This window comes from Oryzias melastigma, unplaced genomic scaffold (assembly GCF_002922805.2).
Source record: "Oryzias melastigma strain HK-1 unplaced genomic scaffold, ASM292280v2 sc00348, whole genome shotgun sequence".
Classification (NCBI taxonomy): domain Eukaryota; kingdom Metazoa; phylum Chordata; class Actinopteri; order Beloniformes; family Adrianichthyidae; genus Oryzias; species Oryzias melastigma.
Window position 1 is genome coordinate 89,676 of NW_023416946.1, and position 14,559 is coordinate 104,234.

The 14,559-nt window shown below is 37.9% G+C and overlaps 1 protein-coding gene and 1 long non-coding RNA gene across 9 annotated transcripts in view; one reads left to right on the top strand and one right to left on the bottom strand.

Annotated features, from left to right (window-relative positions):
* Positions 1-11,492, bottom strand: part of LOC112141072 (troponin T, slow skeletal muscle) — a 20,893-nt gene extending 9,401 nt beyond the window's left edge. The window contains exons 1-6 of one of the 6 annotated variants that reach the window (XM_024264112.2): positions 11,415-11,492; positions 2,000-2,027; positions 1,900-1,913; positions 1,755-1,823; positions 1,623-1,640; positions 1,329-1,349 (exon numbers count right to left, since the gene is read on the bottom strand). In XM_024264112.2, coding sequence (XP_024119880.1) covers positions 1,329-1,349; positions 1,623-1,640; positions 1,755-1,823; positions 1,900-1,913; positions 2,000-2,025 — 148 coding nt within the window. In that variant the 5' untranslated portion in view covers positions 2,026-2,027; positions 11,415-11,492. The other 5 variants (XM_024264113.2, XM_024264114.2, XM_036210985.1 and 2 more) reach the window with 5 other exon arrangements.
* The window catches only part of LOC112141073, an 18,422-nt gene extending 4,820 nt beyond the window's left edge, over positions 1-13,602 (top strand). For 2 of the 3 annotated variants that reach the window (XR_002918319.2, XR_004947463.1), the window contains 3 exons: positions 1,773-1,850; positions 11,616-12,118; positions 13,563-13,602. This is a non-coding gene — a long non-coding RNA (uncharacterized LOC112141073). The remainder of the gene's footprint in view (positions 1-1,772; positions 1,851-11,615; positions 12,119-13,562) is intronic. The other variant, XR_004947462.1, reaches the window with a different exon arrangement.
* Positions 13,603-14,559: the final 957 nt, after the last annotated feature.

Genomic DNA, 14,559 nt, shown 5'->3' on the forward strand with positions numbered 1-14,559 from the left:
AAAATTTAAAAGAAAAGCCTAAATTAGCCAAAACAGCTAACATGTTGCTGAAATTTTTAGCTAAACTCCAAAACAGCCTAAAAAATCTTAGTAAATCCCAAAATAGTCCAAAAATCCAGCAGAAAGCCATTTTTACAACTTTAAAACCGTAAATTTTAACATAACATAGAAATAAAAGGCAGGAATATTATTCTAGAATAATTCAACTTAAACCTTAAAGTCCCCAATAACAATATTTTTTTATAAAAAAAACAAACATTCCCAGTATTGTTTTAATTATGATTATGAAGTTTTTAACCAAAATCCCATAACCCAAATGTATTAAAAATACATTTTTCATGTTGATCTGAACAAAAAACTAATTGATGAAAGTGAATAATGATTTCATCTATTCATGAACACTCATCAAATTTTATGCTAAAACAAAATCATAATTTATTTTTAAGAATTTTAAATGAGGACAGGAATCACATTTGGTCAAAAATGTTCAATAGCTCTAAAGATTTTAAAGCTAAAGTCACTAAACTTTATCACATGACTAATTATCACTTATATAACAAGAAAATTGTAACTTTTTCCTAGTTTATATTTGCTGTATTTTTACTTGTTTATTAAAGCTACTTCACAGAAGTGTTTTATTTAAGTTTTAAATGATAAAAGAAGCTTAATGAAATATAAATAAGGGACAACACTAATCTGTTTCTTTAATTTATTCATGTTTTAAATGTCTCATAAAAGTATCAGATCGGGACTCTGTATCGGCAGATACACAAAATCAAATGACTCAGAATCGGATCGGGCCCAAAAAAACCTGATCGGGACATCCCTACTTTTCACCAAAAACTCTAAATCTTACCAAGTTATTTAGTTTAATAATTTGATAAATTCAATTATTGGACTTGGAATAAAAAACGATGACCAAACATGTTTTGACTTTGACTAAATCTTACAGACAGTTAATATGAAATACAGCATATTTCGCCTATAATATTCTATATTTCAAATAGGACATTTAGATATTTGCTACATTTGGTATAGTTTTTTAAAAACAAGTCATTTTAAATGTTTTATATGAGCTGTTAAAACAATTTTACTTCTAATTCTTGAAACATATTTGGTAAAATTTTTAGTTTTCACAGTTCTCCTAATGAAGTACATAAGGTGTCTTATAAGTGCAAAAAGGTCTTACTCTGTAATTGCACCTTGAAGTACAAGATCACTGAGTAAGCTAGATTTTAATGGATGGATGGACGGACGGACGGATGGATGGATGATGAATGGATGGATGGATGGTGAGCTCCACAAAAAGGCTTGGTCTCTTGTCTCACCTTCTTCCTGAGCATCTTGATCTGCAGGGCCGGAGCACAGAGGTGCAGTGAAACATACACAAATGATGATAAAATGTCACATGAAAAGACACAGATGTTATTAAAGGGAATTATTTAATATAAATGAAAAAAGAGATGCAAACAGAGAGAGACATGTGAAGATAAAAAAATGCAATGTGGAGTAAAAAAAAAAAAAAAATGTAAATCTAGTTTCAGATTCACGTGTTGTCATCTAAACTGAGACACGATGATTGAGACTTAATGGTAGAGATGCATGATGGGATTTCATCTCACCTTGGTACTCTGTCTGCTCTGAAGGTCCAGTGGAGAGAGAAGAAGGAGAAATGATTCAAAATAAAAGATGCTTAATTCTAAATAAGAAATACTTGTCTCTATGGTATCTAAATACTTCAGATCTGACTCTACCTTCTTCCTCTTCCTCAGCCGGCTCCGCCTCCTCCTGCGGCTCAGGCTCAGCCTCCTCTACCTCAACTTCTGGAAGAAAATCCACAGCGGAGTGAGGTAGAAGTCTTTCCATTTATGTTTGTCCGTGGAAAAACCACAAACCTACCTTCAGTCTGTTCCCTGAAGAGAGAAAAAAATGAAAAGACAGTTACATCACATTTCATGGATTGAAGCCTGAAGAAAGTCACAAATCTCAGTTAGCTTACTCGTATTCCTCTTCTGCGTCCGACATGGCTGCCGTAAAAAAAGGAGAAAGATCAAGAGCAAACGTCAAAGGGGAGGTGATATCAAATCAAGACATACTTTTTGAAATAACATTTGGAAATATCTTCTATTAAACAAATATGAGTAAATATTAATCTAAAATAAAGTAAAATTGTTTCAAAAAATTGTCTTATTTTCTGCCTTGCAAGAAAAGAATCCTATTAAGAAAGTTTTTTGTCACACCCATTTTCTTGGCTTAAGAAAACATTTCTTTTTTGTAATAAAAACTCATTAAAAGACCATTTTCATACACCAATGGCAGATTTGTATGCTTATCTAAAGAAAATCTGCCAATCAGGTAAGATTTTTGACTTATTTCTAAGAGAATTGTTTTCACAGAGTAAAAACTAGTAAGGTTACGGCAAAAAGTAAAGGTAGTTTCACACCAAACCCGATTTGTGTGACAAATTTGCGTGCCCCGCCCCTCTTTCGTCACACAATGAATTAGCTGGTTGTCGCCTGTCAAAAATGTGTCCCTTAGCTTGACGCCGCGGCAGCGTGTGGGAGGAGCTACTAATACATTTAGGATGATGCTTTAAGGAACCGTGTCTGTGGATATCTCAATGGAAGACAAATGATGTTGAGAAATAAATCAGGTTTATTTATTGTGAAGAGTTCTACAAAAACGTCGGTATGTCTCATGTCTCCATGTTTAAGTTATAGAGATTATTATTCCGCTGCGTTTCTGTGGCTGAGCTTGAAGGCTCTCTGTCTCTTATTAACCCGAGGGGAGAAAAATAAAATTAGGAGACCTTTTTCTTTTTTCTTTAATGTGTCGATGAAGCAGGGAGCCGGCAGCCTCCGCACCCCGCAGCGGCTCTCTGTCTGCTGGTGTTGTGCCATGGTACGTTCCCCCTGCCAGCATTTGTATCCCCAGTCTCTGGCATCGTTGATTTGTTTCGTAAGACTCCTATTTTGTCCCCAAAAGTGTAAAAACAACGTGGATGATTATGGTCGATATACTCATTTTGGGGCTTTTGAGAGTTTTTTTTTAATTTAATAAAAAAAAAAATTATTATCTGCATTTTTTTGCCCACATTTCTATGACACAGACGCTTCTTGTGTTAAATAAATAAAGAACAACAACATTTGTTTAACTGATTTAGGATAAGAAACACAATTTATGAAAGTGACTTTGCTATGGAAGCATGTAACTATGGTCACTCATTAAATAATTGCTGTTTCTACGGCTGTTTCTACTTTCTTCTGGCAGGCTGGATCAGCAGGCACCTGACAGAATCCGTGCGTCCGTCTGGTAAATGTAGAATATGGGATAAAAAAGAATTTAAACATGACAGTAAACTCCCCAAAGCCCCAGAATAAAGAATATTCCAATCATCCAGCTTCTTGTTACGCTTTTGGGACAAATTATGAGCCTTACGAAACAAATCAACGATGCCAGAAACAGGGGATACAAAGTCTGGCAGGGGGAACGTACCTCGGCATAACAGCGGCAAAGCGAGAGAGTGAGCTACGCCGTGGGAGCGAAAGTCACTGAAAACGTCACATGCCCAAAGCTGAGATCCTGATTGGCTGATGTGACGAGGCAGCCTGTCAAACTTGAGATATTTAAATTATGGCTGCTCCGCCCAACGCGAGCCTCGTCGCTCAAAACGAGCCTCTGATAGACCTTCGTGCTGTGCCCGTCGCTCAAATCGCGCCGGGGGAATTCAGATCGTGTCGCGTCCGTACCATTGATTTAACATTGGGGCTGGCCGTCTCCACTGCGCAAAACGTGTTTAGTGTGAATGCACCTTAATGCTGAGATTTGCATAAACTTTGTGAAGATATTCTTTTGTCTTTGTGCTTTTTATTGTTAGATATTTTTCTTTTCCTTTTTTTTCATTGGTTATAAACAAACAAACAAAAAAAGTTTTTTGTCCCTGAACACTCACTTCTGTGTTACCTTTTTCTCTCTATCAGAGAGTGATCATTGAAATACATCTTCTGGTGTCAACAGTTTTAACGCTTCATAGATGATTTCATAGAAGCTTTTCTGGCTATAAAGACAAGAATGACCAGAATTTAAAGGATAACCAAACCCTAAATCAACTTTTTTTGTCTGTTGACCTCTATAAATTGAGCTCTAAAAGTGCTGTCTGCTGGTCATTGACACATTTTTGACAAATTTAAAATAAACTTGTTTAATTCTTGAAAATATAGCCTAAAACCATCTGTGTGGTTCCCCCTACAGGTTGAAACGAGGTATTACAGTTGAATTTTGTGATTGGTCCCACATTTCAGAAGTCTCATGTCATGATCTGCTGCTCCAGTAATGATAACAGTCCTGATTATCAGCCCCACCCCTCTGACTGGATTTTCACATTTCTGCTGTGGGCGGAGCCAACTTCCCTGTTTGGGTACCCTTTAATAAAAGCATGGTATAGACCAGAGGTCGGCAACGTTTAACAGTAAAAGAGTCATTTGGGCTCGTTTTCTACTGATCAAACCTAGAAGGAGCCTCATAGTCTTACTGTATTCTTTAAGAAATTTGGATTTGCATCCATGACCTTTTTTTAATACTAAATATGAATTATGTCTATTTTTTGGCACAAACAAAAGCAAAAATATAAAAAGAACTTTAGACGGTCTTGGAAGATCCTAATCCTAATTGCATCTAGAAGAATAAACTGAGGTTTCAAACTCTGTGAACCAGGAGTGAGTCCTCCTCTCTGAATCCCAGGAGGTCGTTTTAGCCTTTGTCCTGGGATTCCACACTCTGATCCTCTCAGCTCTGCTCTGTCCTCCTGAGCTGCCATTGTTCTGACACAAACAGCGTGCTCTGCTGACACCCCCCTGGCTGGGGACGGCCAGCAGATGGATGGGGTGCCAACAGGTGTGAATGTGACCAGGGGGGGAGCATCAGAGAAGATTGAGTTTCTCTCACTTTCTAGTTCCCCTTTACCTCCTCCACCTTTGACTTGGCTCATACTGACGGCAGATTTTCCTCTGATTTCGATGACGTGGTTTTCAATTGTCCTGGAAACGGTAAAGTGTTTCTGTATTCAATATTGGCATCAAGTCCTAGATTGACATGTGGGACTCGAATGGATTAATCAGACTATTGTATTTGTTCTAGTGTTTAAATAAGTCACAAACAGCCTTATCTCTTCTGAGAAAGGCAGTTCAGAGTTTTTATTTTTATTTTGGATCTTGCTTTCAAGAAGGACAGCCTAGAATGTTCACTGAATTTAACATGTTTCACATTTAGGCCCAATCTAAATTCTTTCCGTCTCTCTACCCCTCCATTTGAGGGAGCATCTGCAGTGAGAGTGATGTCCAAAATTTGTTTTTTTAGCATCCCACCCTTCAAGTGGAGAGAAGCGAAGCTCTCCGCGCCGTGCAGCTAAACATTTAAATATAAGTAATGACTTTTTGTTGTAACATGACTTTTTTAAAGTTATAAAACCGCTGTTGTTGTGTATATTTAAGCGCTGGAAGTTCCACGCTAATGCTAGCTGACTGGTGACTTTTGATGACGTCATCAAGTGGAAGTGACTGCCGCTCAATGTGCCACACAGTTGATTAGAATAAGTCATTTTGACACGCGCAGAACTGTCTAAAATGAAGAAATAGCGAGTTCCTTTGTAGACAAACAAAGATGCTGTACAGAGCGAGATCATACTTCTTCTGGGAGACACGGTTTTCCTGAGTCCGGCAGGTCTCTCGCACAGACCCGCCGGACGGACTGCGGTCCAAAGCTCACACCGTAACAAAGCACCCCCCTCCCTCACTGACATGAACACTATGAATCCTGCTGCTCTGCTCAGAGAGCAGCCGATCGGTCCTGCAATTCTATCCGGCCCTCCAGATCATCTTATTTTATTGTTATTAATGACCCGATGTTATCTTGTGTTTATTTCTAACTTGTATAATTTTGACAAAATATATTTCATGGAGAGTAAAATATTGAAACTTCTTTAAGGTTTAAGTTGCAGCAATGATTATGTTGATTTATTCTGGATTAATATTCCTGCCTTTTTATTGTTCACAGTTGTGTTAAAAGTGGCTGCACGGTGGCGCAGTGGTTAGCGCTCTTGCCTCACAGCGAGAAGGCCCCGGTTCGACTCCCGGCTGGGACCTTTCTGTGGAGTTTGCATGTTCTCCCCGTGCATGCATGGGTTTTCACCGGGGACTCCGGCTTCCTCCCACCGTCCAAAAACATGCTTCATGGGTTAAATGGTGACTGAGTCTAATTGTCCTTAGGTGATTGAGGCCCTGCGACAGATTGGTGACCTGAGTGAACCCTGCCTTTGCCCATCAGAAGCCGGGTTTAGACTTTGGCACCCCTGTGACCCCGAAAGGGACAAATCGGCCAAGAAGATGAATGTTAAAAGTTATAGTTTTAAAAAATGGCATTCTGCTAGCTTTTTGGACTATTTAGGCATTTACTAAGATTTTAAGGCTTTTTTGGAGTTTAGCTAATATTTCAGCAACACGCTAGCTGTTTCAGCTAACTTAGGCTTTTTTCAGTTTTTTTGCCTATTTTGAAGTTTGGCTGTCTTTATCAACTACATGTTTTGGCTAACCTATGTTTTTTTCAGTATTTTAGGCTAATTCAGCATTTAGCTAATATTTTTGCTGGTTATCAGCTTTAACATTTCCAGCTATTATTTTTAGCATCTTCAGCTATCAGCACTAGCATCTTCGGCAGCCAAATTCAGCTTACAGCATTCACACTAGCATTATAACAGGTAATGCTGTATATATAGTTCATATTTTTTTTAAAAGTTACGTTTTTCAATTTTAAAAATGTAGTTTTAGAGTGTTCAATAAATGATTATCCCGTTTGGCCCGCCACCTAAGGTGAGTTTTGGATTTTAGCCCTCTGTGCAACTGAGTTTGACACTCCTGATTTACACGAGCCTCGGTCAGATCAACAATCGGTGTAACCTACCAACCTCGATCAGAAGGAAATCTGGATCCGAATGAGTTTGATCGGGCCGGAGTATTCCGAATAGCGTGTTTACATGACACGTTTTTATTCTGATCGGGTGTTTATTCCATTTACTTGTGTACATGGAAACACATCTTTTAAGAATTATTCTGGACTCTGATGAACTTCAGCTCCTATTTCTTTGAGGAAGACCATAAATCATGGCTTAAATCAGGAGTGTCAAACTCAATCACACAAGGGGCCAAAATCCAAAACACACCATAGGTCACAGACCGAACAGGATAAACATTTATTGAACACTCTAAAACTTCATTTTTAAAACTTTAAAATCATAACTTTTTAACATAATTATGAACTAGATATACAGCATTACCTGTGATAATACTAGTGTGAATCCTGTAAGCTAAATTTGGCTGAAGATGCTGAAATTAATAGCCAAAAAACACTTAAGCTGATAGCAGCTAAAACATTGGCTGAATGCAAACTCAGCCTAAAAAAAACTTAGATTAGCAAAAACAGCTAGCATGTAGCTGAAATATTAGCCAAACTCCTAAATTGTCTAAAAAATTTTTTAGGACATTCCGAAATAGTCCAAAAAGCTATCACAATGCCAATTTTTAAAACTTTAAAACTGTAACTTTTTAACATAATTATGAATAATAAAAATGCAAGAATATTATTCTAGAATAAATCAATTAAACCTTAAATAACTTTCAATATTTTACTCTCCATAAAAAATATATTTTGTTAATATTCTACAAGTTAGAAATGAGCGCAAGATAACATCGGGTCATTAATAACAATAAAATAAAATGATCTGGAGGGCCGGATAGAATCACCCAGAGGGCCGGATCCGGCCCTCAGGCCTTGACTTTGACACATGTGGTTTAAAGATTCAGGGCAGTGATCTCACATAAATGAAGAACAACCAATAAAGCATTTTGTGACTTTGTGATTTTGTTTACATTTAACAGTTTTATGAGTGCATTGTAGCTAAAATGATATAGTTATCACATGCTGTAAAAAGTAAAACATTTGATCAATCAACAAACGTTCTGTAATTTTTTTACTTTTTAAAATATTAGTTTTTATCTAATTAAATGCTTAAGTTGATGAAAACTAATGGTTTTAAATGTAACAAATTACAGAACGTTTGTTTATTGATCTAATGTTTCATTTTTTTAGTCTGAAGGTTAAAATGTTCTTCCAACCTTCTCCACTTAGACCTTCACAGGCTTTAGTTATTTCTTTTTTTATTGCTTTTTCTCATCTTTTTCCTCTTGAAACATGTGATGTTTGTCTCTCTGTATTTCCTAGTTCCACTGTAGATATTCAGATCAACGTTCACTTTCAAGTTAGAGCAGACAGGAGGGACCGTCCCTCATTGTTCCTTAGGATCTATGAATAAAGGGATCAAGGATGAGAATCGGGGATCACGTGGAAGCAGCAGAGGGATGAGTAAGAGGTGCGCATTTCATTGCCCCAGTCAGGAATGGAGTGGTGGGGGGGTGAAAAAAATCTGAGGATTTGCTGTGAGAGTCATATTCCAGAGGGCAACAGGCTTTAGTGGTCAAGGACAATGAGCGTGCAGGCTGGAGGGTAGACGTGTGTACGCAGCAGTAAGCCGTCGTCATTAGAGGTAATGGCAGGAGGCTTCTGTTTGCTTTTATTAGGTTTAAGAGGAGGGAGGTAGGGGTCGGTCACAGCCACTAAAAAAAAATGATTTAGCTGCAATAACACTACATTAACAGAGTCAAAGATTAGATTTAGTGTCTGATAAACAAAATGTCCTCACAGAGAACAATAGTGATGTCACAGTCAGAAAATACAGCTGAGTCTGAAGGATTGGACCAAACTCTGGGATAAAATATTCAATTCCTAAATTTGAAGGAGAGATATTGAGGAAAAAAGTGACATAACCGACACACTTCTGGAGTACTGTGGGCCGCTCGCCGTGCAGCCAAATGCTTTTCATGGACATGAGAGGGAGGTGGAGCCTGAAGGGAACACGGGTGTTTCTGTGGCTAATCCCACCGGCCTGATGAAAGGGAGGACGGATGGATCTTTATTGTGCTCCCCTGGTATACATGAGGAATGTAGGGAGCAGACGTGATGCTAAATTTAAAGGCCCTCCACACCCTCCTTTTGTGAGCCCACACAACAGAACAACAACTGTCTGTCAGAGAGTTCTTCACCGGACGGAAGAGAGCTGCCACAACGACAAGTCAGTCAGTGTGGGAGGAGGAAGAATCAGCCACAGTTATGGAGAGAGAACAAAAACTGTCATGTCTGTTAACACTCATATTTTGCTTGGATTCCCAGATTTTTTTTATTTTTGCTTGAAGTAAACTGAAAAAAAATCAAGAAAACTTCATTCATAGAACCATAAGTCAAGTTTTATTTCCGTTACCGTGGCAACTAATTACTAAATGAGTAAAGTTCTTGATGGCAAGATTCAATAAAAATAACCTACAAAAGGTTTTGATCCCAAATGGGTTTGATTTTGTTTTTTGAAAAAGAAAACGCAAACCCAAAATATTTAGAATGTAACAAATTACAGAACTTTTGTTAATTGGTCCAATGTTTCACTTTTTAGTTTAGTTGTTTTTTTGCTTTAGATTCCTCAATCTAGTTCTCATTTATTTAGTTACTGTATTTTATTTTATTTTTCGACAGATGTGTGTTACCATCTTGAAAATCCCAGATGGGTTTCTGTAACACACCATCACATGACTTCACATCTCTGTTTTTATTTGCTTGTTTGCACTTCTTATGTGTGTAAATAAATAAATCGAACCAAATCAAGTTAAAAAAAATCATTTACACATGAAACCAGAATAATATTGAGTTACTCTGATGTGTGCGAACTAAAACACTTTTTATTAACACTGAAACTGGTGCATTCACACTGAGCCTAATTCGCGTGGCCTGCACCTCTTTCGCCGCGCGGTAAGTTCGCTGCGCAGCGGAACTTCAGATCGCCTTAAATTCTTGTCTGTACCGTTGACTTAACATTGAAACTGTCCGCCTCCAACAATCGCGTTCGCTGTGAACGCACCTTTAGAGCCGACAGACTCAGATGGAATCATAGCTAGATCAGACATGTCCAAAGTCCGGCGCGTGGGCCGAATGTGACCCCCATTCACCTGTGGCCCGCAGGCTTCAGTCATCATATGCTCCCTACAGGAGGAACTGAGAACTACACCTAAATTCTGTCATAAGCCATTATAAACCTATGAAGATAACCTGTGGCGACTTGACCTTAAAGGCCAAATAATAGAAAAGATTCTTTTGTTTCTGTGATCAAACCCCTTCTGAATAAGATCATTGTTCACATAATTTAAAGGTGGAGGTTTATGGTGTGCATGTAATAGAGAATAACATTTTATATCAACCCAGATTTATATTGACCAAATCATTGTTTAGCTCTATTTCTTGTCTGCAAGAAGCATTTCTGTCCCATGAGAAGAAATAAAAAGTATCCCTTTGCAATCAAATATCAATTCATTTGCGTTTAATGATATTTTAGGGGTTAAACCCAAAAGTATTTTATTATTGCCGGGTGATTTTCAAGATTTTCAATATGTTACATTTTTGTGAGTGTCACGGGTCTCTAGATAAAGTCCGACATGTCCCAGGAATGGTTGGACCACCTTGGGCCCCCACCTGTGGTTGGATCACAGGTCAAGACTCCAGTATCTTTTTTAGGATTTCTTAATTTTTCAGTAATTTTCTAGCATATTTTCAGGATCTTCCTATGTTTTTATTTTCCATGTTGTTACATAAACTACAGCTGAAAATAAAAGAAAAGTACTCTAATTTATTATGTGTTGTCATAGTTTGATCATTGAAAAATATTTGTTATTGGATATTTTATATCGATAAAAATTACCCAGAAAATTGATGGAGTAACTTTTTCCAGCGAAAATGCTCTAGGGTTAATAAATGCAGGCCTCACAAAAGAGTGCTCCCTCACCAAACTGCCCTTGCAAAAAGTTTTGACACCTTTGAGCTAGAATGTCATGATGAGAGCGGAGCTTCAAAACCTCTTTTGTTACCTTCCAAACATCCTTTTATTGTTTTTATCTCACAGGATGGTTATCTGGTTTATGTTCATTCTAAAATCAAATTGATCAATTTAATAATAGAAATTCCACCTTTGTTCAGTTTAGATGTGGATGAAAAAAAGAGCCTGTAAATGGATTTTAAATTCAAATCAATCTAATCACTTTCATGTCTGAATTTTGACGGCGATAATCTGATCATGACGGCTTCCATCTACTTCATCAAAATTTGCTTTAGATAAACTCAAACTTTTCTTTTTAAACCTTTTTTGTTTCTTCAATAATTGAATACGTTTTAGATAAAGGAAGAAACAGTGCAGATAAAGCGCATTAATTCAATACAAACGTATTTATTTCTGATCTCAAGCTGTGAGAAAAATGCTCAAGTGGACATACCTGAGCAGAGCAGTGAAATCAGCAGACAGAGGAGATGACAGACCCAGAGAATAACAAATGAAGACAGTCGGTGCCGTTTTATAGCAGGAGGTGGAGGCTGTCATGTGTGGTTGAATGCCTGCGTGTGTCTGCATGCTGTGGAATAACTGAGCGTGAGCATACAATACAAGAATAACTGCAATTCTGCGGACATCCGTGCAGGTGTGTGCGTGTGCTCGGGGCTGGGGGCCACAGGCGGATTAAGCGGAGGCAGAAAGACGAGCACCTCGCAGGATTAGGGAGAACAGAGGGATGACCTCACTGGACAAATAGAGGGGTGCTGTAAAGCAGGTGCTGGCGGGGGAGTCAAAAAATAAAGACAGAGGGTGTGGCAGAGGAGGGGAGAGAATCCGGCAGCAACGCTATGAGGAGGAGGATTGGAGGGTAAGCTCTCCTCTTCTGGGGGCTAAAACAAATTCAAACTATTGGAATGTTTATCAGTAAAGAAAGGTTAGCATTGACTGTACATGAGAACTGGACTGACACCGATTTTGCATTTTAAACAGGAAGTACCCCCAGAGCTGCAGAAGATGACGTCATACAGGGTCGTCCACCTCAAGGTGCCGCCATTTTGCCAGCAACTGGGCCCGCGGAATTGAAGCGGCTGACTGCTGCAGATAACTGTTGCGCCCCAGATTGGACAAAAAGACGTGGAAAAAGCAAAGGTACAGTGCCCCCCCTCATTCGTGTTGGTGAGGGACTGGAGGGACACACAAATATGCCAAATCAACGAATACGGGGAACCCTCGTGGTCAAAGGATGTCTGTACCGATCCATAGTCATCAAAAACACTGATCACGCTTTATAAACATTCATTAAAGAACACTGGATTATTGCTCAACACAAATAGTTTATTATTATTATTATTATTAGACTGTAAATCAGCGTACTTTTTGGCACAGATGATGATCATCATCATCATCTTTATTTATAAAGCGCTTTAACATAATTTTAAAATTGAAACAAAGCGCTGAACATTAAAAACTAAAAAGCGTAATAAAACAAATGTAATAAAATAAGTGAATAAAGATAAAAACAACATAATAAAAGGTAAGAACACGATAAAAGAAAACACAGAAGGTAAAAAACATACAATAAAATTTGAAAGTAAAATCAGAGAAACATCTCACACGTGAATAAAAGCCTGGCTATAAAAGTGAGTCTTCAGTCTAGTTTTAAGAATGGACAGGGAAGTGGCTTGTCTAATATTTAGTGGCAAAGCGTTCCAGAGCTTTGGAGCACAGACAGAAAAGGCTCGTTCCCCTCTGCATTTCCTTTTGGATGAGGTGTTACTTTGTACCTTAAAACCAGGAGCGCATGCTTCCTTCTAAATCAATAATAACCATTTGCTGAGGATAATTATTCTCAGCCGTTATCTTCTTCAACATATCAGGGTTTTTTCGTCCACGCTCAGCTGCGCTCTGCTGTGTGGAGATCACCTCAGCACCTCCGTCAGACACAAGCATTTCTCCCAACCGTCTTGAGTTAGAAATTAGAATAAGCGAGGGGGATACTGTTCATTGTTTCATCGCGTTCCTAAAGATCCGGAGAGGCGAGCGCCATTAAAAGAGCCAGGAGCTAAACAAGACTGAAAAATGGACCTCCAGCACGTATGTTACCGCAAACAAAGCTTACTTATTTTCATTATGAGCTATTGTGATGGAAAAGATACATTTCCTATAGTTTTCATCCGTGACGTTCAGTGAGCGACTTTTGCACACAGTTAGAAGTCACAAGATCTGTTTGTTTCTTGCCAGGGCGTTCTATCATGATGTCTAAACATTTTGACTGTCCATATTAGACACTTAACATTCCTATCTTAAGTTCCTGACAAAGTTGTTTGTATGACTCTATAAAACGCCAACGTCCTTCATCACAGGCAGAACTCCACAGACTCCTCCATGCTCTCAAAGCCTGTTCTATTCTCAGCTCTGTTTAATAAACATTCTTGAAACCGTTTGACAAACATTTCTATATTCAATCGGATCTTATAATTATGGTTTTGGATTGATACTAGTGTAATATGACCATGCAATTTGTGTCATGTTTCAGTTAAGTGCCAACATATGAATCAAAATGTGAATCCTGAAATGTTGATTTATTTTGTAGGAAGAAAGAGTCATTTTCCAGCGTTCTCAGTCCTGCTACCATAAGTATTGGATGAAACTCACACCAAAAATCCAGTGATGCTGATTTGACCACAGAAATGTGAACGGCGGCTCATTTGACTGCAGTCAATGTGAAGATACCATCTTCTCTTCTCCAGAACCTGAACTAGACACTAGGAACAGATGAGGGTTTAGTGCATGTGCAGCAGAGCTGTTGATGGAAAGAAGATCATTCATTCAAACAGAGTCTGTCCAAGACACTTTGATTGATTTAAGAGGAGAAATACTCGGAAATGAAAAAAATTAGGGCTGTCAGATTTGTCACGTTAAAAACGCATTAATCTGACGTGTGCTTGACGCCGTCCCGATGCTATTATTTTAATGAGAGGGGATTTTATTAAGGTTTTAAATAATCAATTGGGCAGATGGCCACCACGAGCGATAACTTCCAACAGTCCCTTATATTTATCATGCAGAGATATAACCTGAAAGATGTTTGGAGAGAAAAATCCTTGTCAGATTCTGTTTATCCCTGGAGTAATAATGATGGATCCAAACAGTCTCACATTGATTACTGGCTGGTGTCTGATTGTTTAAGTGCAGATGATATTGAAGTTAACATTTTTCCTTCCCCACTAAAAGATCATAAACTAATTTCTATTTCTATTAAATTATCTCAGACTAGGCCCCAAAACAGGAAAGCTTATTGGATTCTAAATAACTTACTACTTAAACTGGACATAGTACAAGAAAAGGTTTCTGAATGAGTCTCTTATTTCTATAATTAAGCTAAAGAAGAAAGAACTGGGAACTTTTTAAATTAGAAATTGATACTTTTATTTGAAAGCTTAGTTTAGATTGAAATAAAAGCAGAGGAAAATAAAGTTATTCATGATATTATGGCAATTAAAAAAAAAATCCAGCAGATTTATTAGACGATGATAAAATGAATTTTGCATTCTTGCAAAGGAAAAAAAAATTAAACAGCATTTATGAGA